Source organism: Podarcis erhardii, assembly GCF_964252035.2.
Source record: "Podarcis erhardii genome assembly, chromosome: 1".
Lineage (NCBI taxonomy): Eukaryota > Metazoa > Chordata > Lepidosauria > Squamata > Lacertidae > Podarcis > Podarcis erhardii.
In genome coordinates, this window is record NC_138497.1 from 92,399,085 (window position 1) to 92,422,389 (window position 23,305).

Below are 23,305 nucleotides of genomic sequence, written 5' to 3' on the forward strand. Positions count from 1 at the left end.
GGGTCGGTTACATTTTAAAGGAAGACAGACAGACAGACAGTTTGCATTTGGAGAGCGACAAGAACAAAATGTACAGATTAAATAACCTACTAAGCAAAAAATGTACCTTAGGCAATTGGTGTTCTATCAGTACCCTTCAGATGAACAATGAATGCCTTGCTTGCCAGGAAAGGGAAAAAAATCTGATGTACTGTAATTTCCCTCTTAGGAACAAGAGAGAGAGAGAGAGAGAGAGAGAGAGAGAGAGAGAGAGATGGTAACTTAGAAAATGTTAAAGGCAGTGCTATTTTTCTAGAAAAATAGGTGCCGAAACTTATCATGAACACCTCCTCTTTCTCTTAGAATGGCAATGGCCTGAGAGGTGCCGGAACTGAGTTCCAGTGAGTTCCCCCTAAACAAAAAGCCCTGGCTAAAGGGAACTCTTTTGCGCTCCTTCCAAATAACTAAATATCACTGAAGTTGTCTGGAAACTTCTGAGGTAATTTAAGAAACAAAATAAAATAGGCATTTCAGTATTTTACAACCAAAACAGTATGGAGCTGTAGAAGAGTACTGAAGCTTCACCTCAGAAAGGTGGTAAGAAATCAGAGATTTCCCCCTGCCCCTAATTTTCAAAATAAGACTGAGGTGCATTCATAATTGTATCAACAAATAAAATATGCATGTTATTTAATTCAGCTAATATTATTTTCATGCTAAAATAAACCTTCCCTCAACCCCATTCTTTTGTGAGTATAGAGGTTACCTCAGAATAATTACATGAGAATGCTAATGTTTGTTTGTTTGCTTGTTTTACTAAATTTGTACACTGCCCTTCATCCAAAAATCACAGGGCTGTTCAAAACATAAAAATAGAAATGAGAACACAAAATACACAAACCAAGCAATAAGCCCCTTCCCACAAGCACGTGTAAAAGGCCATAGATTTTTTAATCAGCCTAAGGCCTGGTTGAAGAGGACCATTTCCCCTGGTGCCTTAAGATATGTAATAAAAGCAAGCCTCTCTAGGGAGAGCACTCCACAAATTGGGAGTCACTGCAAAAAAAGGCCCATTTTGGTGTTGCCACCCTCAGGACCTCTCATGGAGGAGACACATGAAGAAGGGCCTCAAATGATTATCACAAGGTCTAGGTCGGTTTACATGAGGAGAGGTGGTTCTTGAGGTATTGCGTCCTGAGCTGTTTTAAGGCTTTATTGGTCAAAACTAGCACTTTGAATTGGGCCTGGAAACTGATTTGCAGCCAGTGCAGTCAGGCCAGGATTGGTGTTATATGTTCAAACCATCTTGCCTCAGTGAACAACCTGACTGCTAAATTTTGCACCACCTGAAGTTTCCAAACCATCTTCAGAGGCAACCTCACATATGACCCATTGCACTTATCTAACCTAGAGATTACTAGAGCATAGACGACAGAAGTTAGGCTGTCCCTGTCCTGATAGGGGCATAGGTAGGCCATCAGCCAAAGCTAATAGGAGGCACTCTGCATCACTAAAGGCCACCAGTGTGTCAAGCAACAGCAATAGATCTCAAAGTACTCCCAAGCTATGCACCCACTTTTTCAGAATGGCAGAGGAAGATTTAGGGGAGCGTGACAGGTTTGGTCGCATTGAGCACTTCAGGGGTGCCACACAGGATTCTACAACTATTATTTAAAATGGAGGGCAAGAGGCAGGGGTGCTGGATTTTGGTGCCACTAAAATTTGAGACCCCAAGTTCCAGGAGGAACTGAGAGGAAGTGTAACCCCATCAAGAGCAGGTAACCTCCCATCCATCGATGGGGCTGTTTCAGCAGTTGGACAATCAAGATCCTTGTTTGTTAACACAATAGAGCCTCAGAGCTTCCATTTAGTTCTAATAGCCAATAGTTGTGTCTATTGTTACAGTCACAGACATATTCTCACTGAATTTATCTAATCCCCTTTTCTTTTAAAAGGAACTGAGAAAAGTTAGCATTCCTTGATGGTGTTGTCTCAGTTATCATTGCAATGTCAACCTGTTGAACGGCATGTGTCCTTGTTGACACAAGCCTATGATCAGATATGTTGTAATGACAGAGAAGACTGATTGATAACTATACATTTTTTCTGCAAAAATGGTCACAATGAACATGAAGCGTTTTGCATGTGTGCAAATAAGCACCACATGTATTTTGCTTTGCTAAAATGTCTATTCAACATGCACAAAACTTCCTCCTGCCCCAAATAAGTGGTTCCCAAACTCCACCCAGTCCCATGTTACACTTGAAAATAGCTGGGGGTCTTGGCAGACCATGTCATGATTTTTATGCCTGTTGTAGCAATTGCATTGTGCTGGATGCTGGATGGTTGTTAATTGTATTCTATGGGATTCAAATTGTAATACAATAAATGCAATAAAAGTAGCAATAAAAATACAATTTAAAATCAATATGCCTATTTAAAGTGACAAATCCAAAGACACGCCTGAATGAAGTTTGTGGACCACAGTTTGGGAACCATTCATTCTGTCATTATTATTCCATCATGTATACAGTCATACCTCATGTTACGTTTGCTTCATGTTACGTCTTTTCAGGTTGTGTCCCACGGCAACCCAGAAGTACCAGAAAGGGTTACTTTCGGGTTTCACCAATCGCACTTCACGCATGCGCACAAGCTCCAGAACGCACCGTGCACCTGCATAGATATAGCGCTTCAGGTTGTGGGCTTTTCATGTTGCAAACAGGCCTCCAGAACGGATCCCGTTCGCAACCAGAGGTACCAGTAGATGATATAACCAGTAGATGATATAAATGCTTCTTCTGGAGTGCCTTGGGATAATATACAATTCCCATTTTCTTTCTCTGGTCTAGTAATTCCATTTGGACACGATGATGTGGATCCAAATTTTTAAGTTTCTTTGTATTTTCTCAGTGATACAAGTTAAAAATATACTTTAGGCTACTGTTCTAAACAGACTTCCTAGAGCGTTAGCCCCATTGAAGGCAGAAAATATACAGAGGACTGCACTGTTAATCACCCAGAGTTGTAAAATCCCGAGGGATAAAGGCTGCTTGTAACTGAAATATCCATAATTCAGAATATTCTTATTTCCACTTCTCTGCATGCCAGTTCTCTAAAGACCCTCAACCAGCTCTCAGGTAGGAATTTAGCAGGCAAAGCCTTTCCCACTATTTATCACAATGTCAGGGAAAAAGTTTCATTGCTATAGTGATGCATGACAGGCTGCTACTAAAAGCACAGCATCAAGCCAGCAAAAAAGTTGGCAACCTTAACAGCTCCTCACGGGATGTCCCGTGCCAAGACACCACAAACACAATCTGTATTCGATGGGGCGAAAGGTGTTTTCTGTATACCTTGCCCAACCGTTCTACCCAACAATTGGTTAGGGGCAGGGTTTATATTATCCAGACATTCCAAAGTATGAAATTACCCTGAGAGAGACACCTAGCTATATTTGCCCTCAGGCCTACTGGTTTTCCAGACTGCTGCAGTTGCTTAATCCACACTGGGAGCCTGTGTCATTCTGACCTGAATTTGACTCCTGTGAGGAGGTGAGAAGAGCCATGTAAAATCTGCAATGTTGGGGGGGGGGGCATACCGTATTTTTCGCTCTATAACATGCACCAGACCATAACACACACGTAGTTTTTAGAGGAGGAAAACAAGAAAAAAAAAATTCTAAACGAAATAGTGGATATATGATTTTTGTGGTTCATGCTGTGGCCACAGACATGTGATCTGACAGTGAGTTTGGAGTAGCCCAGTGCAAAAATCCTGAGGATCCATGTGGATCCATGCTTTGTAACCACGGAGGAGGGAAGGAAGGGGAACCATGGATCCTCTGCTCACGACTGCAGCAGATCCCACCCGCAGGCATTCGCTCCATAACACGCACAGACATTTCCCCTTACTTTCTAGGAGGAAAAAAGTGAGTGTTATGGTGCAAAAAATACGGTAAACCCACCAGCCTCAGGAGGGCATTCCCACCCCCACCCCCCCGTCTACTTCTGTCACTTCATTTTCTGAGATTCTGCCATATGTACCTCATTGGTAAATTACTCCCAGTATACCTGAAGGAGCGTCTCCACCTGCACCATTCAGCCCAGACACTGAGATCCAGCGCTGAGGGCCTTCTGCTGGTTCCCTCACTGCGAGAAGCGAGGTTACAGGAAACCAGGTAGAGGGCCTTCTAGGTAGTGGCACCAGCCCTGTGGAACACTCTCCCATCAGTTGTCAAGGAAATAAACACCTATCTGACTTTTAGCTGAAGGCAACCCCGTTTAGGGAAGTTTTTAGTGCGTGATGTTTTATTGTGTTTTTAATATTCTGTTGGGAGCTGCCCAGAGTGGCTGAGCAGGGTATAAATAATAAATTGATGATGATAATGTTGTACCTGAACTTAGTGAGGTTGCTTTTTGTGATCTACAGGGTCCCATCACCTTTTGCTGTTGGTTTAAGTTCTCTCTCTCTCTCTCTCTCTCTCTCTCTCACACACACACACACACACACACACACACACCCCTTTGCAAAGTAGTCCTAGCTTAGAAAATAAACCTTGGCAGAGTGTTTGCATCAAGTCCAGGTCCAGCATCATTGATCCTACCTTGAAATAACTGGTGAGGAGAGGTGGCACTGTATATCCAGCATCCCAGTGTGCACCTAGCCATCCCAGAGGAGGAGGAGCAAGGGGGCAGGGAGGTTGGTGCTGTGTGGTCACATTGGCAAGAGTGCCAGATGGGCTCTGCCAGTGTGCCCACACAGCACTAAACTCCACAGCCCATTGCTTTTATTTTTGTAAACAACTTAAGAGATTTATTTATTTACAATCAAGTGTTATACAGTGGTACCTCGGGTTTCATACACTTCAGGTTACATACACTTCAGGTTACAGACTCCACTAACGCAGAAATAGTATCTCGGGTTAAGAACTTTGCTTCAGGATGAGAACAGAAATCGTGCAGCAGCGGAGCGGCAGCAGCAGGAGGCCCCATTAGCTAAAGTGGTGCTTCAGGTTAAGAACAGTTTCAGGTTAAGAACGGACCTCCGGAACGAATTAAGTACTTAACCTGAGGTACCACTGTATTGTTTTTGTTAAATTAAATTTTAAAAAATCAGTGGCAGTGACTCTGCTGTGAGGAGGCCTGTTTCAGGGCACTGTTTCTCCTCACCAGTTGGTCCTGGCTGGGGTGGAGGATGGGGGTCAACACTGACGGGGGTGACAAAATGCTGGGCAGCACTCACTACGCATCTCTCCTGGGAGAAACACGGTTGCTTGAGCGCACGCAGACTCCGCGTTGCCCAAACAGTCTGCCTGCTGTCTCTCTCTCCCCCCCCCCCCAGCTGTAGGATGGCTGAGTGGGAGGAGGAAGGCAGACTCTGGAGGCGGCACGCCCTGACCCAGGCGCCTGAGTGGCTTCCCCCGCTGCTGGGTCCTGGCCCTACTTAGCCCTGACTTGGGGCCAGACACTGCCCTCCCTAAATGGTGCCCCAGTAGAAGCATGCAACAGGGAGCCAAGGTTCAGCCCAGCTCCTTGATAAATGTAAACAGAATTAAAGGTCTCAAAACTGTCTTATACTGTACATTGTGTGAGTAGAAAAGGGTGCATGTTAACTATTTAAGATGTGTTTGCTTTCACAGTCACATCAGAAGCAGCACGACAACTCTCTCTACCAATAACTAAGACTGTGTTTGCATGGTTCCTGATAGAGACATTTCCATCCCAATTACCAATTGTTTAATTTTCTTTATAAAAAATATATTCAGCAAACCTTGGTAGGTTACAGCTGCCACATATTTCTATGAAGCAAGAAACACTTTGAGGTTGTTTCTTTTTTTACAAGCAAGTGGTGTCTAAATTGTATGAACTAAATAAAATAAATGCTCATTCCATATTTGTAAGAAAACAATCTTTTAGTGTGGCAGCACCCATCCTTTTTTTGTGGGGGGGGACCCACACTTATTGATGTTATAAAAAAATTAAGGTCTTATATATATATATATAATAGATGTTCATAAATGTACCAAGCAAACACATACAAATATGTAAACCACATGTCTGAAACCCACAGAAAAGTCCTGAAACCATTTTCTCTGTCCCAAAATGACCTCAAATATTTCTCTGCAAGGTCAAAGGAAATGGGAAATCTCACCAGTCTCTTTCACAAATCCTGTCTTAAGGGCACATTTAAGATATGAAAAGGGTGTGAGCCTGTGACCTGGATTCAGGAATTGAGTAGCTATAACAAAAAAGTGGCCAGGATGCCCAGGTAATCCAATCAGGTAACCTGGCAGACAGGAAGAAACAACACACCCAGATTCCCGCCCCTTCTCTGATGTATTAAGGGGGTGGTCTTGGGTCACACCCCTTCTGTGATGTATGCGTGAAGTTTCTGGAGGTGGTCTTGGACTCCAGGGCAGGCAATTTAAAATGTCTATGTAAGGGCTCTATGTCATGGCTCGAGGTCCCTCCCCCCCTCCTGTGTGTGTGAGAGAGGAGCACCCTGTTGCAACAGCTTTAATAAAGATCAGGCTTACTAGCTGCTTTGCTTCTCAATATTCTCTGGTTGGTCTCTGTTATTTTCTCCTACCAATAGAGAACCTACAAAAGGACTCAGTATGGGCTCTTGGGTATCCCATAAGGGAAAAGGAGCAGTTTTTTTCTCATAACATTGACATCTGTCAGGTGCATTCACTGCATTTTTTTTAGTACCTACTCAAAACATTTTGTTTAGGCAAGACTTACCCAGATAATGTAGAATGTTGACATATATTTTTATCTGATCACTGATTTTATTTTTATTTTTTTAATGTTCTAAATAGCTGTTTTTATTGGCAACTATTGTTTCATTCTTTTTGTATACCGCTTTAAGGTTGTTGGGTTTTTTACAATCAAGTGGCATAATTTTTTAATGAAATAAATTATACACACACATGAACAGGATTAATAGAAAAGATGAATAGTGGTGGACAACTGTCTTTGCCATTAATGATCTTTTCATTGAGGAATTCCTTGTAAGCGTCTGAGGATAACAGAAGTTTGCAAATCATTTAAGTAAACAAAAAAATGTGGTGCCACAGTATGATAAATTCTTAGGTTGTTACTTATGTTAATTGTGGTGCAAATATTGCGTGCACCTTTCCTTTGTGAAAGAGTATTCATGACTCACATCATGTGGTTGAAACAGTCAGTCTTTCTCCCCCATACTGACCTCAAACAAAACCCATTTTGTGTTTTTCTAGCAAAATCCAACTGTAGACTGCACCGATTGACTCGAACCTATGACATGTTTACTGCACCCAGAGGTTTTTCAACTTGATACAGATATATTGTTCTCCAAACAAAAATTAAATGAAAGGGACAAATTGTACAAAAATTGAACAACCCTGCACTAGTGCTCAGAAGTAAACTCGACTGGGACGTCCTCCCAGGTTGCTGCATATAGATTGATGTAATCCTATACCTCTACTGAGAAGTAAATCCTGTTGAGTTTAATGGGGCTTCCAACCCACATAGGCGGTCTGCAGGATTGCAGCCTATGTTAATCAATGGACATGTGGCATGTTAATTACAAGTACATCTCTCAGACACATTGTGAAAGTAGAGTAAGCTGGGGTTACCCCAGAGGAAGAATAAATATGTAGTTAGCCTTGGTATGTACTGCTGTGCTGTTCATCAATTACTGTTGGCTGTGGTACTGACCCTTAATGAAAAGCTGTATTATTACAAGGCAAAAAATCAAGTTTAAAACATAGCTTCCTTGCTGTGTAGATTTAAAGCAGATTAGTGGAAAGGTTTGGCCAAGTTGTTCTAACCTCAATATTTCTTTCCTCATTTTATGAAGGATTCTTTATATTAAGAAAAAAAATCGGTTCAACTTTAATCCAATTATAGCCATTGGCTTCTGGTGGCATTCTAATGTATCCCCCCCCCCCTTAAATCTGCTGTCAGAGTTTGGCAAGGGCATTTTGTTTGCTTCCATGGCATCTTGAACCATTTCTAAACCTCATGGAGCCAAAGAAAGCTGTCAAATGCTCCAAGTCCCCACCCCCCAACAAAATTGAGTTTTACGGCCTGACACTTCTCAGTACTTAATGCTCAGTGAAATCATGGGCACTGTATTCTAATGAGTATTTGGAACAAATTAGTTAGCAGCATTGTGAATTTGGGGGGGGGGGGGACTTTGATGGCTGCTGTAGATTCTTACTCTTCTTACTATTCCCTGGGTTGTTTTTCAAGTGTTCTTCTTCATATTGCTACAGCTGCTCGCCAACCGTTCCTTGTAACTCTACTCAGGGGATGCTCCTGCCACTGGGAGTGAGGTGTTCATCCAATACAGTGATAAGGAGATGGGTCTTCTGTTGGTTGGAACTCTTGTTTTCCAGTGAGATGCTTATAAAAGCCAACACTTCTCCAGGTGTGTGGGTGGGTGTATACAGAAGAGAGATCAAGGGAGGGGAAAATGGGCAATTTGGAAGGCAGAGACTGTACACTATCAAAAGTTGAAGCACTTTGGGAGGTCATGCTGCCTCCAGAAATTTTCATGACTTGGGGGAGTATATAAGAGTATTTCATAAGCAACCTTTTAAAGCCCACAGGCCGGATCAGGCCCAATTACCTTCTCGATCTGACCCGGGAATCGCCGCGTGGATCACCAGCGCGTGTGTTCTATCCCTCTCCCTCCCTCTCGCTCACACGGCGCCGCCGCCTCCCTCCCTCCTCTTGGCTTCTCCCTGCCCTGCCGAGAGGAGGAAGGGGGCTGGGCTTTGTTTGTGCCAGTGCTCCTGCCATTTTAAGCAGCCCCTCTCTGGAGCCCTTTCGCATGCCGCTCATTGTCCTGCCGCCGCTGCTGCCAGGCCCTGCCGCTTGCAAGACACAGGTAAGCAGCCACTGGGGCTCATGGTGCTCTTGAATCATATATTTTTTCCAAAATATAGCCCAGCCCCCCTGCTGAAAAAGTTTGCTGACCCCTGTTTTAAAGAGTACTGTGAGCCACTACAGAAGTAGAAACATCAAAAACAAGTAACAGCTGTGCTGCCCAAACCTGCTTAAATTGAAGCCATTTCTTTTGACTGCATGGGACTAGGGCTACTTGGTGGTGGTGGTGGAGGGGAGAACATTATATGCAACAAAACATGTCTCTCCCGCATCGGTCTCTACAGCCACGGCAGGCACTGTAACCTTCCAGCAGCTTGACTTCACTCCCAAAGGCTTAATCCTCCATTGTCTCCAGAGACAAGACACCTGCCAACCAGCTGCCTTGTCTTCAGCAGTTAAACCTCATGTGTGCCTTCACCCCATCACAAAAAATTATCTCTATTTTCAGGGCTGAAATTAGGCTCTAGAGGAGGACCCAAGGCCAAGCAAACCATTCCTTATTATGGCTACAATAACAGGGAGTTTTCACAAGGACATAGAATAGATTGGAAATATGGATTATTAAGGACTTTGTGTAAGCTAGGGTGGCAATAGGTTTGATTTCGAGGTCTTTGCAGTTTTCAGGCTAAAAACCTTCCATAGCAGGTACCAGATTCTGAGGAATATGCCAGCCACTATGAACATTTTTTAATGACCTGCTACACCTCTATGGGATCTTTCCATTTCCTGTTCAGATGTCCCCATTTCCAGAGTGTTGATGAAAGCCAGTAAGGCAAAAGGAACCATAATTTACTTTTTGTGACACCACAGCAACTTAAGGAGGCTATACAGAGGTTGTGCATGGAGGTTGTGATCTGGCTAAACTTGTGAATTTGCTCTCTTCCGTCTTACCCACCCCCTATCATAATTCTAGCACCAATGCATCCCCATCCAAAGGAAACCTGAGCTCGGAGGTTTAGCTTTTAACCAGCCTACTTGTAACATCTTTTAAACTCTCTTCTCCTGAAAGTGGCCCATTTCTGACAAATCCTCTGCATAGCTCTTGGCTGCGAGGACGATATGTGGGTAGAAAACCTTGAAATGAATGGGATGTATTGCTAGAGCTACATTAGATACTAGCTGATACTTACATACCACCTATTCTGCCAAAACACCCAAGGGGGTCTACAATTTCAAACTACTAAAACAAATAATAGTATATGAAATATAAATGTGGTCCTGGAGATGCATGTATGTGTTGAGTGGACAGTCCAACTGGAGCAGGCCCTGATGTTGATGTTGGTTCTGAAGTCACAAGAGTAAACCCAAACAGGAAGTACTTGAATGCTATATGGTGAAAATACACGTTCCAACTACTTAAAAAGTGCAAGGTATTTCTTACAAAGTTTATTTGCATTTTTACTGGAGCACAGAGTCTAAATACAGATGTGTCTTTTCTTCTGTACAACAGTAGAATGGCCAGTGCAAAATATGCAGGTTTCGTTTTTGTTTTTTTAAAAAAAATCTATATATAAAAACCAAGAGAGAATCTGGCAGTATACTCACAACTCTTGACCTCCCTTCCTCCCCCCTTCATTTAAATCCCACCCATTTAAATGGTTGCTGCATTACAGGTGAAGAAAACTGAACTCCCATAACCCTTTGAAAGACAGAAATACCTACCCGCAATCAGACAAAAGAAATTTAATTTTTAAAAGAGAGATTTAAGAGCTTTCCCCCCTCCAGAAGATAACAAAGTTGAGTGCAAAACACACAAATATACATTTGACAAGGGGGGTGGGGAGGTACTAATTTAAAGCTTTTCCTGAGACAAGCCTATTAAAAAGTATTAAAGTTAGTCAACTTCCTTGTGCATGCTGAAAACTCCAGTCCCAAAATGAGGTTCACACACCTTATCCCAGACTACAGCAATAGTGAAATGGAATATTGGCAAACAATGTTTTCCTATGTGCGTGTAGAGGCAATCGGCACATTAATGCTAACTCCACCTAATAAATGTCATCTTCCTCTGGAGGACTATAAAGAATTCTAGTTCAGTGTTTTAGAGGTACAAATAAGCCAGGGAAAATGTGTTGTTATTAACACAGACAGCTCAGCAACAGCTCAGCACTTGTTAACTTAAAAGATATCAAGCTTTGTCCAGTCTATTTCTATAGTTATCTAACCATCTGCTATAAAAAGCTGTGATTATTATTAACTATTATTATGTTAAAGAAGTCAGGATTTCCTTTACCAAAAGTACAGTGTTTATACTTCTGTGAAACACAACAAATTATAAATGTGCTAAATGTAATTTTGAACCATGATTTACATTATTCTATGATAGCTGTGCCCATTAGAGCCATTCAGGGAGTGTAAAAATATTTTTTTATGTTTCCCTTCACTCTACGAGTCAGATAAAGGCAAGTTCTCCTTTATCGAAGGAGCCCCATGCACTGTTGCACATGAGGAATGAGCCATGTGCACTCAACCCAACAGATACCTGTCAAATGTTAGAGGAGGCAGCCATATAAAGTTTTTCCAACCCATCTGGGCATTGGCCATCTGTTGGCCATTGAATGCACCACCCTACTTCAGTGACCAGCACTGCAGGCAGTGCCCTTAACCAAACAAGGGAGTTACATGTGCATTACTCTTCTGTATGCATGGTTCCTGATGCAGCAGGGAATCACTGCACAGAAGCCTGCTTCTGCACACCCACTGCACTCAATGGATCAGGGTGCAAGTGTCCAGCTCAATGATAGACTGACCGCATAACACTGTGCGTGTGTCCGTCCAGCTTAACATTCTTTACAATATTAGTAGAGGAAAGTGTTACTTATACACAAAGATTTTCATAAGATCGCTCACAGCACAATCTGCACACTCCTGTCTACTCAGCAGCTTAGGCCCATTGAGTTCAATGAGACTTTACTTCCAGATAAGCGGGTACAGGATTGCAGCCTCAGTTGCCAAATTAGACGATAGGGGAACAACAACAAAAACACACATTTTAGAAAAGAGCATCACAAGAAGGCACTCATATCAGCAAAGTAATTAGACTTATTTTGCCACAGAAGTAGCTGTCTGCCTTTATGACAGTATGTCCTGTGATATTAATGTCTGAAAATACATTAATACATTAGAATCACTTAGGGGGTAATTTGGGTAAGAGAAAACATTTATACCCAGTTTCTGGATTGGAGCACAACTGAGAAATCAACAGAGCAAACATCTCCCCAGTTAGACTATGGGACATTTCCTTCTGAATATTTTGCTTCCTATACTTCTTTATGATTACTATATTGGTACTTCCATGTAACTTCTTAAGTATTATGAAAATTTGCAAGATTCCTTAGTTTTACTGACAACTTCAGAGCCATGTTAAAACAGCCCCCAAAATTATGGGACTCTTGCTTTTAAATATTTAAAGTTAGGACCATGAGTGTCTCTATTTATACCTATCTATATACAAGCTTCTATAATCCGTACTCAAAAGGAAGAAGTGGTAGCAGGGTGGGGTGTAAAGAGAAAAAGAAGAAAAAAACTGAATGGGGTGCAACTGTTTCTTAAAAACAAATAGAGAATATTCAAATCCATAGATGCAAGTGGAAACAGCACAGACCTTATTAACCTAAGAAGCATACAATTATTGCTGAAGCAGGCATATGATATGCACATACAACTGCCAGGGAAGGGTAGACATGAGGAGAGGAATGCAAAGTTTCCATCTTTCCTCTTTCCTTTAGTGACAACATTGCCTTGAGAGCTTTTGAATGCAAGCAAGGAGCCTGAAACCAGAGTGTTCAGAAGAGGAGGAAGAAATATTGCTCACAGCCATAAGCAAAGTCCAAGGCACGTGAGAGATCTTTGACCAAACCTATAACCTTCTGTCATACAAGTGAATGGAACCAGTTTACTTTTATAGCAAAAAGGAGACCAGTTTGTGAACACATTACTGGATGAGGGTCAGTGCTTGCTCTATGCCCTGGAGGATAAGTATTTGCTAACCTCTCCCCTCATATATAACTTCTCTCTCTCTCTCTCTCTCTCTACACACACACACACACACACACACACACACAGCTAGTGTGCTTTCTTCCAAAGTTAAATCTCTCACTGAGTTCCATGGGGCAACTGCAAACTGGATGTGCAGCAAAACCTGCCCATTTCTCCAGTCAGCCCTTTTCATTTCTCCAGTAGATCTCAGTGGTAGCTGCTGAGTTTTACTGGGGGGGGGGGGGATAACATAGCCACAAATGAGGAGCACAATTCAGCTGAGGGCAAAATTTGCTCTGGATTGTCCTTTTTTCAATTTGAAGTCCTAAAACAAAGCCACCTAATTAAAATGAGCAAGTAAGAGGGGGGTGGGGTGGAAATAGCGCTTATGCTTGGTCTGTTGTCAGATGCAACAACAAAAAAAGCATGCAGGAAAGTAACTACCCTCATTAGGAATTTAGAAGATGATTGCAAATTTGCTTTAAGAAGAATGAATCCATAGCTGTCTAGTTATCTATATTACCTAGGAAGAGAAGGAAAAGTAGTACCGTATATACATTTAGCTACATTTGTAACCAGGATGATCAGCCTTTATAATGCTAGTCCCTGGAGGTTTGGGAGAAGTGCTTTTCATATTAAGTCATTTTTGTTTTAATAAGGCACATGGTTTTGAACAATGAACAAATATGCATACAGGTAGTTCTAAAAAGGAAAAGCAATTCAAAACAGTAATCAGATGAACTCCGAAGACCACGTCTAGTCCCCAACACTCTGAAATTTACACACTTTAATTTTTCTGTTAGGGCATTCAGTTAATAAGAACACTTTTATACAAATGAGTTTTCCATCTTTTCAGTCTGGGTTGCAGTGAGGCATCATAATGTTGTAAGTCCCAACATACATAGAAGAGGGTTATTTCAGAATGATATGGTAGCCATCATTACTTTCAGCTGCAGGAGAGAGAGAGAAAAGAGGGGAGAAACCTTTAATCAGTGCTTTAACTTCAAACTTTGAAATACACACACACACACACACACACACACACACACACACACACACACACGACTGAAGACCCTACTAGTCTGCACCTTCTACAGATGCAAATTGTGTGACAAACAAGAGGCTGTGGACATCCATTTCAAGAAATAATGTATGTACTATAATGTCATCTTAGCACTACATTATGGGATGTGGATTGTTAGAAAATCCAAGTAGTTTTAGTCACATTACGAAAGAAAATAAGTTTGGTATAGTGTGGAAGGAAAGGTGACAGAACAATAGCTAAGAGAAATATATAAATACATGGGCAGAAGCAAAGGACACCCCAATCCATGGAAATGATAGTTTACATGAGGAGCTTCATATATGGCAAAGAATTATCAAATGTTGAACAACTAAATAGACTATGCTAACTTCCTGGCAGGTAGGTAGGTGTACCTTACCAGGAGGGGGAGCGAGAGAGACAAGGCAGCAGGGGGGGTTGTGTGGTACAAATGCACTGGCAGAACAGTGCACACCTTCGCTTGTTTGCTTTTGGGAACTTTCACCACTCAAATTTGAGGTCCCTGAAGGAAAGGGTGACACCCACCCCTTTTTCTGTTTTCATAGTATCTGACTATCCTATTTGGCTGTTTATGCATTTGTCATTTTACGTCTGAGAATTTTTGGATCCCCTTAAGTGACTTCCAACCCCCTTATTTTGGTGAAGGCAAATCCTACTATTGTGGCAGGAAATATGCGTATATACCTTTTAACGTCGTGATGACAAAACAAGATTCATCTTGAAAGTTTTGTACCATCTGTATAAAAAAGACAAATGGAAGAAATTTGGAATTTATTGACGCACACACATATTTTCTTCAGAAAGGAAGGAACTGTCAATGTACAGAGGCCAGTAGGGCTATTCAAAAAGGATGTGCAACCATGAGGTGCTTCCTAGAGGAATTTTTGCAGAAGCACACATGCAAATATGGTAGATAAGCAAATGGTAGAGACTGGAGGAGCTATAAAGCACACCACCCCCAAAAATGGAGGTCAAGATTCACCTAACCAACTCCATTAGTCATGCCCATTGATTTCAATGGGTCTTCTGTGTGTGTGACTTAAGTTGTGCTAGGTGTTATCATAGGTGATAGCCATTGACTTCCGTCTTCTTAGGCTATGCTTTCCTGCACACAACAGTGCTCTTACTCCCCAGTCACCTTCACACAGAAAAATATCCACCAAAATTAAGTCCAGTGCTGCACCCATACACCATATCTAATGATGCATGAAGAACATCCAATTGGTGACTGCTGTTTGCATCACTCTTGCTGCCCTGCCACCAGAACACAAAAATAAGGCAATTGTTGTTGTTAATCAGTAACTCAAGCATATAATGAAGGGTCTCCTTGCACCCTAGCTGGTTGAGGCAATTCTTCTTCCCAGAGGCTGCCTTAAAACACTTCATGACTATTCAAACACTGAAGGTTTCAGATTCATCAGAGTGAAACGGTAGGGAGACTTTCAGAATAAAAATTGCAGGCTTCATCCACAGTTGCACTAGAAGCCTTGCTCTCTGCTTTAACTGTGTTCTCCAGGGGTCATATGCAACGAAGCTTCTTAAGTGATTCTACAGCATGCAGCCCACAGCTTAATTAGAAAAAGCTGGGAATATTTGCCGTGGAAAATATGCAGCATAGAACAGAATGAGACATTCGTGGGAATGGTTGGAAGCATGTAAGTGGGATTCTTGATCCCATTTGAATGACATCTTGTTGCTTCCAAGAAACTTGGATGAGGGCTCAAAAGGTGTTATTGTTTTTGCAAAGTATTTTCCATGCTGTACATATATTTCAGCTTTAACATTTTGTTATCCAAGATTCCGTGTGCCCTTCTCCCCCCCCCCCAAGTCAAAGTTAAGCAATGCTGCAGATTTTTCGAATGAGATTATAGCAAGTTTAATAAGCCAGCTTCATAGCAGAGATTCTTTAAAAATGAAACTAAATTTGGCAGAAGTCCTTCACCTGGCCATGCATAAGGGGGTTAGCACACAAACCAGATACTTTGCTCAAACTTGCTGAAGCTCACCCACTTTTGAACACAACTATTAAACGAAGACCCACTGACAAAGCAATGTCAATGTGAAGGGGAAAATATTGGGTTCTCTGTAATTCTTTCTACTTTCTAGGGGTGAAAGTGATTGCATGTTTCAGTACCATCATTTTATCGGGAATGTGGTTGTACTGCATGCTTAAAACGTAATTTTTTATGTTCCCCAGATACTTCTATATTTCGAATTGCCTTTCAGTATCTGTGGTTTTTAGGCAAGGGAACAAACCTGAAGATGGAGACTAGCAGAAGCAAAATGTTATAGAAGCTGTAAAGGCAGAAGGAACTGTTCATGGTGCTGAAATCTTACCTATTGGCCACTTGAAATTGTGCCTATTCACTTGAGAAGAGCACAACCTCTAAGAGTCAATTTCAAACACCATTGAGGCCAAGGCTGTGCACTATATGAGCTGAAATGAAGTGGAAGAGTGTCCAGGGAAAAGCAATGAATATGCCTTTCCCACCATTTCATTACCAGCTTTGTCAACAATGCTTGATAAGAGGACTACTTCCCTTCATATCCATCCTTACCATAAAGTATTGTATAAACAGAAAAGCAAAATGAGCTTTATAATCAGGTTCTTCATATCGTGATCCTCACTGCTAACGCTGCATATGACATGCTCTAGCATTTTAGAAATCAGAGCCTCCGGAGCAAAACACACAATCCACAGCATTATGAAGGTCAGTCACACTAAGGTCAGAGAACAGGTCTTAAACACATCAATAGCTAGAACTAGATGGGATGCATTCCAGTTAAAACTCTTACCTCATTGCTCACCAATACATGGATCCCTGTAGGTCCTTGCCGATAGATTCGGTTTATCTGCTGTGGGGAAATACTGTACAAGTTGGCAATCTTCTCCATCAATTCCACTGTTGTCAGCTCTTCTAAGAAGATAGCATGGTATACTGCAACAGTTTTGGGGAAAGAGAAATATTTAGACATGCACCAATGGATTTGCATATATTTAAGGAAAAATATTTAACTCTGGCAAAACAGCCCTCATTTGCTTTTGTCTTAGCACACACTAGAATATTAAGACTTAAGAGAAGAAAAGCATTTAGAAGCAACCTTTTAAGTTCACAATGATGACAGAAAGAAGTCGCCACCCAGTCACTACTTTTGCACATCTATGCATTTTTAATTTTGCAGTTCAGATATGAAAAATTCAAAACATGCATGTGATTAAAGATGTGCTCTTATGAAAGAGGGAGTAGGTGTCCTTTTCATCACCAAAATAAGCACATGGGGGAGCTAAACTTTTCCCCACCTCACTTTCCCATGTTTGGGTGCCTTTGCCTTCAGCCAGCTTGGGGAAAACTATGAAGTAAGGCACAGAAAACTGTTTCCCTTTCCAGTACGCTCACTGATTTTAATACCACTACAATTTTTCTATTTTTCTTTTTAGCAAACATGTGCTCAGCTAGATTAGCCCCAGGAATGTAACCACAAGCCTAAGTGTTGCTTTTAGAAATGATAATCATTAAAACATTCAGAACATGTGTAGCAGTCTCCTATCCTTGCCATGCAGGTTTAGTGTTTTGGGGAGGGGGCTGGTTTAAACTAACATTCTGACCCAACAAATCATTCATTTTCAACTGGTGGGTCAGGCTCCACAAACAGAACATATTCTAACCTCAAGGTGAGTGCTATTAATAGTAGTGGCACCACCACCGTCCAGTGCTGTGGGGTGGAAAAATTACCACTTCATAAGTTCATGAACGCCAGTTGTGATATAATAATATTAGGCAAATTTGGCAGTTTCAAAGTTTTAATTAAGGTTTTTAAGGCGATTATCCTTAGCAAGAATGTCATTCTGCTTTTTCTTAAATTCAAACAACGTTGATTGTCTTGTAAATTTTTACAAGTACTCCAATAAAAAAAAACCTATGTAATGTAACATTTAAAGCATATTAAAAGTGTGCTTTAAAATCCTCCCCTCTAAATACTTCATGTAAAATATTAAAGGTGTATTGGGCCAACCCCCCCCCCAAAAAAAAACATGGGGTACCTTTTTTTATAGCTTAGTTTCTTAAACAAACTTGCTAAATTAGACCACTCCCTGGCGCAGCAAGAAATTTCCTGATGCAAATTACCCTGATTTGCATGGGGAAATTTTCTGCTTCAATATTTGCTGGAAACCACTCATAACGGCCATCATCACTGTTTCCCTGTTTGGAAGACAATCATAGATTATAAAAAAAGAGAGACAATGTTTTCAGAGAGAGGCAAACTGTGTGACTTTTAACCATTCTGTAGCTGACAGGATTTCAGTGGGTAGAATCCTGTATTGTAAGATGCATCTGCCAAAATTTACTCCTGATTTTTTTATATATAATCCAGTGACCCTAAGAAGAGAAGACAGCCACTCTCTCACACACTAAAATAAGCTTGAGGGGATGTCAGGCTAACCCCCAGAACAGTCCACAGGGCAAGGGGGGTGGTTATTCCATCTGGAAAGACAAAACGTTTGCACTGGTGGAATGATCAGGAGAGTGTGGTGTTGAATTCCTCCCATTAAATGCAACCCTGTGTCTGTTCATACCTATGTATTAGTGAGTGTGTTGGCTGCCCAGGATCAGTCCATAAGCTGTTTGTGGTGTGTGGTGTGGGGAGAGGTTATTTGACTTTGGGTTCATTCTGGAAAAGAGGAACTTTCGAAATTTATCATACTAATAGCAATTAGATAGGGGTCAGCAAACTTTTTCAGCAGGGGGCCGGTCCAATGTCCCTCAGACCTTGAGGGGGGGGGCTGGACTGTATTTTGAGGGGGGGGGAATGAACAAATTCCTATGCCCCACAAATAACCCAGAGATGCATTTTAAATAAAAGCACACATTCTATTCATGTAAAAACACGCTGATTCCTGGACCGTCTGCAGGCAGGATTTAGAAGGCAATTGGGCCAGATCCGGCCCCCAGGCCTTAGTTTCCCTACCCATGAGATAGATTTTATTGGGTAGCCAGAGTTTTTCGAAGGATGTAGAGTTTATTACGAAAGGCTGGCAAGCTTTGCCAAAACGAACAAGACACTTACTACACAGATTAGCATCTCCATTCTCTCGTTTTTGATGAAGGTGAGACCGATTTTGCTCAGGTTCCTGACATACATATATGGTCATCTTGGGCCTTACGTTCCTACAGGCAAAACAATATTCTTTTCAGTATTGGCACTTCCACTTCCAACTGGGCACGGCACTGCTCTGCACATGAAATTGGATAACTGTGTAGAGACCCAATTGCAAAGCCTAGAACAGGGGTGTGCAGAAGGTAGACTGGAATCTACTGGTAAATCAGCATGGATTTCTTTCTCCCAATTGCTCAACAACAGAACACTCTGCTACCACCACCAAATGATATTGCTGGAATGAAAAAAGCTGGGAATATACAAAAGTATTCTTGGGGTGGAGGCAGCTATGGAATGATAGTGAACTCAGTTCATTTCTGGTATTCAGAACAAATTCCCGAGCTCAGAAATGTTAAGTGTATGTCTTCTGGATCAGATTCTAGCTGGGAGATCCTGAGGTTTAGTAAAATACCAAGTGGACCCCACAAGCCTGAAGCCTGCCTTCACCTGGGCTAGAGTGTCAAGACTGACTGGGAAGACTAGAGTTCAAATCTTTGTTTAGCCACAAAGTTTATTGAGTGACCCCTCACTCTCTCTCAGCTGATCAGTATACCATCCCAAGATGCAGTCAATTTTTATTATTTACTATGTATGTTTCCAGGGACACATATGCTTTTAAGGATCTCCCCACTGCACACAAAACCCCCCACAAATTTGAAAATGCAGTAACTGGTGCTGTAACAGAAAATGTGACAAACCTTCCTTTAATGGCGTTATAAAGTCGAATGCCATCAGCTGGGCCACAAATCTGAATAAGGTCATCTTTGGACATCTTCAGTAAGTCGGCACCTGAACATTTCAAGCAAAAGTCATTTCCCCCCAATAGGAAGCTTCTATACAGAATCAATTTCACAGGCTTGTTAAGACAGGTGCCGGAGGAATACAAGTTCTGATTAGAAAAAACCAATACTGAAAGCAGTCACTTGACAAAGATATTTTTGTGCAAATCTATTGCATGTATGGGGGGAGGAGAGATCCAGAAGGAAGTAGTCATGGCCACGGGCAAAATCATGTTACTTCTGGTCTCAGACACAAAAACCTGCTTCCAGCAGCATGTGCAAATTGAGCTCATAGTATAACTAAACACAGAAGCAAGGAATCTTTCACATTGTATAACTGACATCTCCTGAACCAACTAAAATGGCTGTCCAAGTGCATGGTCCTCAGGCAAGGGTGAGGGTATGCGAAGGTCACTTCTGCACTTTTAAACCCCAAACTGAAGAAACCAAGGAAAGCCCACCAGAATTTGTGTTTTACAGAATGATGCTGTCCATGAAAAAATGGATGCACTATTTACTGGGGGGAGCAGGGGAAGGAGAGCAGCATCACCTCTCTCCTGCCCCAGATACAGAATGTTGCTTCTGAGTGTTGGAAATATGCAGAATTCCCACCAAAAGAGCATAATCTTGAGGAATGGTGCAGTGTGAAATCAGCGTGCATTTATTTCCCATTAGGACTATCCATACAGAAAGGCCAATGGTCTATATTACTTAAAGAACAGAGTTACCCCCTTGAAGGAACATTAGGAAGGATAAAAGGCACATGGGCCATATTAACACACATACCTGAGAAACTTGAAAAGAGTCTACAGAATGGACTAAACCTATTTCGCTGAAGCCACTGCTGAGCATCTTGAATAGAAGCAGAGGGAAGGAGATGCTACATTGCAAAAAGAATAAGAGGGTCTTGAAATGAACTGTTCACCAGTGTCCTAAAAAAAGAAAAGCACCACATTAACATGATCTCAAATACTTACGTCATTGCTGGGAGGCAGGAGCTCCGCCTGGTGAGTTGGAGAACTGTTGCTAAAAATTGTACAGAATTGGGAAAGAAAAAAGGATTTTTTTTAACGTCTCTCCTCAATAGTGCTGGTTGTTGTCCCCCCCTGCCCCCACTTCTCTCCCTCACTCCCCCCACTCCTCAATCTTCTATCCAATTTAGTTAGTTTGTCAAAAGTTCAAGCCTAGTTCTCTAAGGTTATTGGTTTCACCTCACCTAAAAATTTCATAGGGCTATACAAGACAAGAACTAAGAATATGAATTCCCAGGTAGATTACAGTGGTACCTCGGGTTACAAACACCCTAACCCTAACCCGGAAGTAGTACCTCGGGTTAAGAATTTTACCTCAGGATGAGAACAGAAATCGCACTGCGGCAGCGTGGGAGGCCCCATTAGCTAAAGTGGTACCTCAGGTTAAGAATGGTTTCAGGTTAAGAACAGACCTCCGGAACAAATTAAGTTCGTAACCGGAGGTACCACTGTATATGAATGAAACACTTTCCAAGTACAAGTCGCCTAATCAGGTGTTCAAAATAACAGACCATGCAGAGATCTTCTGTTTGTTGTTTCCACTAAGAAAAGTCAAAATGTGTTTCGGTTTTGCCTTGTTTTTTAAAAGGAGGCTATTATGTTCTACTTGGAAAGACTGCCCCCCTTTAAAGAAAAAAAAGTGATGCAACTCAAATCCCTTGGATTCTACAGATTTGGAAAATAGCTGCTATAGAAAGGATATCCAATATGTTCAAGGAAATTAGGAGGGGAGGGGAGTTTTATTTGAAGACTTAATGAATTCTTTATTATTGGCTAATTTAGGAGACCAGAGAGGTGCAATGGTCAAACTAAGATCAGGGAGATGCAAGTTCAAACCTTCATCCAATTACTGAGATAATTGGGAGTCCTTGAGCCAGTCACAGTTTTTCAACCTAACCTACCTCCCAGGGTTAACGAAAGGATAAAATGGGGAAGGAGAAGCAGAGAACCATGTATGCCACCCTGAACTTCTTGGAAAAATAACAGGATCTAAATAAGTATTTTTTAAATTATTATTTTTTAAAGAAACCCACCTCCCCTACACCTGCCAACATTAGGTATAAGTTTAAAAAGGAATCTCTTCTATTCCATCAGGCTATAGGAGTGGGAGAGGTGGGACAGGACGTTGCTCATTTCAAGATCTTTCCATTGTAGCTGGTTATTGCAACAACTCTGTAATTAAAACTAAGGCCTGAGCTTGTTTTTTCTCTCCTCCCTCCCAATCCCCTTTTCCTTTTGTTTTGTGTCTCTTAGGTTGCAAACCTGAGGGCAAGAACTTTCTCATCATTGACATTTATTGACATGAGTCATGCTGGGAACCTGCTTTGGCTGAAGAGTGGCATGAAAATGCTTTAAATAATTTAAATATGCAAGTACCTTTCAAGCGAGTGGGAGCAGTAAAAGAGCACAGCAGAATAGGAGTATGTCTCGCAATCTCGGCAAATAATATTTAAGTTTGGGTTGAATTGCAGGCTCCAACATAACACTAAATGCGAAGTTAAAACTTCCTTATCTTTTACACACGGGCGTGTTTTTCTTTTCTTTTTATGAAACAAAAACATGAAACTGGGGCTCCAATGTCAGCTGAAAAGATAAAATATTTATCACATACCCATCTCCAAGGCTGAAACTGTTTGGAGAGCTGTTGTAACTTGGAGACGGAGCGTTGTTCGCTTGATAAGGCACATCTGGCCACGGGGAACACTGTTTAAACAAAACCAAATTAGGAACATTAAGAGCATGTTTCAAAGGGGAGTCAGAAACTTAAGTCCTATTCCCTTTCTAAACTACTTTTTATTGCACCTTCACTAGTGACAACTAATTGTACATCTTTATGAGTGACAGTCTATCATCACCCCCCCCAAAAAAAACACTCTTGATTTAAACATTTTTTCTTTTTCTATTTTGTTATTTTTCTAGCAGAGGGTTACTAGAAGTCAGCAGCTCTGTATTGGAGCAAGGAGGGGGGCAACGTGGGAGTGCTTTCTTCCTGGCAACAATATACCGACCAGGACAGGGATGGGGCAGGGAAAGGTGGTACCAAGGCCAGGGATACTTTGGGTTGGTGGCAAAAGCCTAACAACTTTCTTTCCAATATGCTAGCTTTGCACATATTCCAAAGAGTTCCAAAAGGTTCTACCCATTCAAGTACAAATAATCATAGTACTTGGTTTTAGCCCAGAAGTGGTGGTACAAAACAGTTAGTAACTTGGGAAAGTTACATCATGGAGAGTGGAGTGATAAATGAATGGAACCAATGCACTTCAGCAGAAAGAACTAGCATTTTGTACAAGTATAGCACCAAATATGATCTGTCGTGATTCACTGTTGAATGATGTCAAAGGAAACAGCACACAATATGGGTCTTACAGGAAAGATGGCACAAGGCTATCAAACCAAACAAACAAATGTTTCCCCTAGTGTTTTTTTCTTTGCTGG

At 41.6% G+C, this 23,305-nt stretch overlaps 1 protein-coding gene across 2 annotated transcripts in view; it reads right to left on the reverse strand.

Annotated features, from left to right (window-relative positions):
• Nucleotides 1-10,229: 10,229 nt before the first annotated feature.
• The window catches only part of TFCP2L1 (transcription factor CP2 like 1), a 40,679-nt gene continuing 27,603 nt past the window's right edge, over nt 10,230-23,305 (reverse strand). The window contains exons 8-16 of one of the 2 annotated variants that reach the window (XR_014154063.1): nt 22,479-22,570; nt 20,813-20,861; nt 20,622-20,715; nt 19,755-19,845; nt 18,967-19,067; nt 16,696-16,838; nt 14,584-14,635; nt 12,904-13,786; nt 10,230-12,873 (exon numbers count right to left, since the gene is read on the reverse strand). Coding sequence is in view for 1 of the 2 variants with exons in the window: in XM_081853003.1 (XP_081709129.1) it covers nt 13,749-13,786; nt 14,584-14,635; nt 16,696-16,838; nt 18,967-19,067; nt 19,755-19,845; nt 20,622-20,715; nt 20,813-20,861; nt 22,479-22,570 (660 nt within the window). In the remaining variant the exon portion in view is untranslated. Of the gene's footprint in view, nt 13,787-14,583; nt 14,636-16,695; nt 16,839-18,966; nt 19,068-19,754; nt 19,846-20,621; nt 20,716-20,812; nt 20,862-22,478; nt 22,571-23,305 lie in introns of both variants that reach the window. The other variant, XM_081853003.1, reaches the window with a different exon arrangement.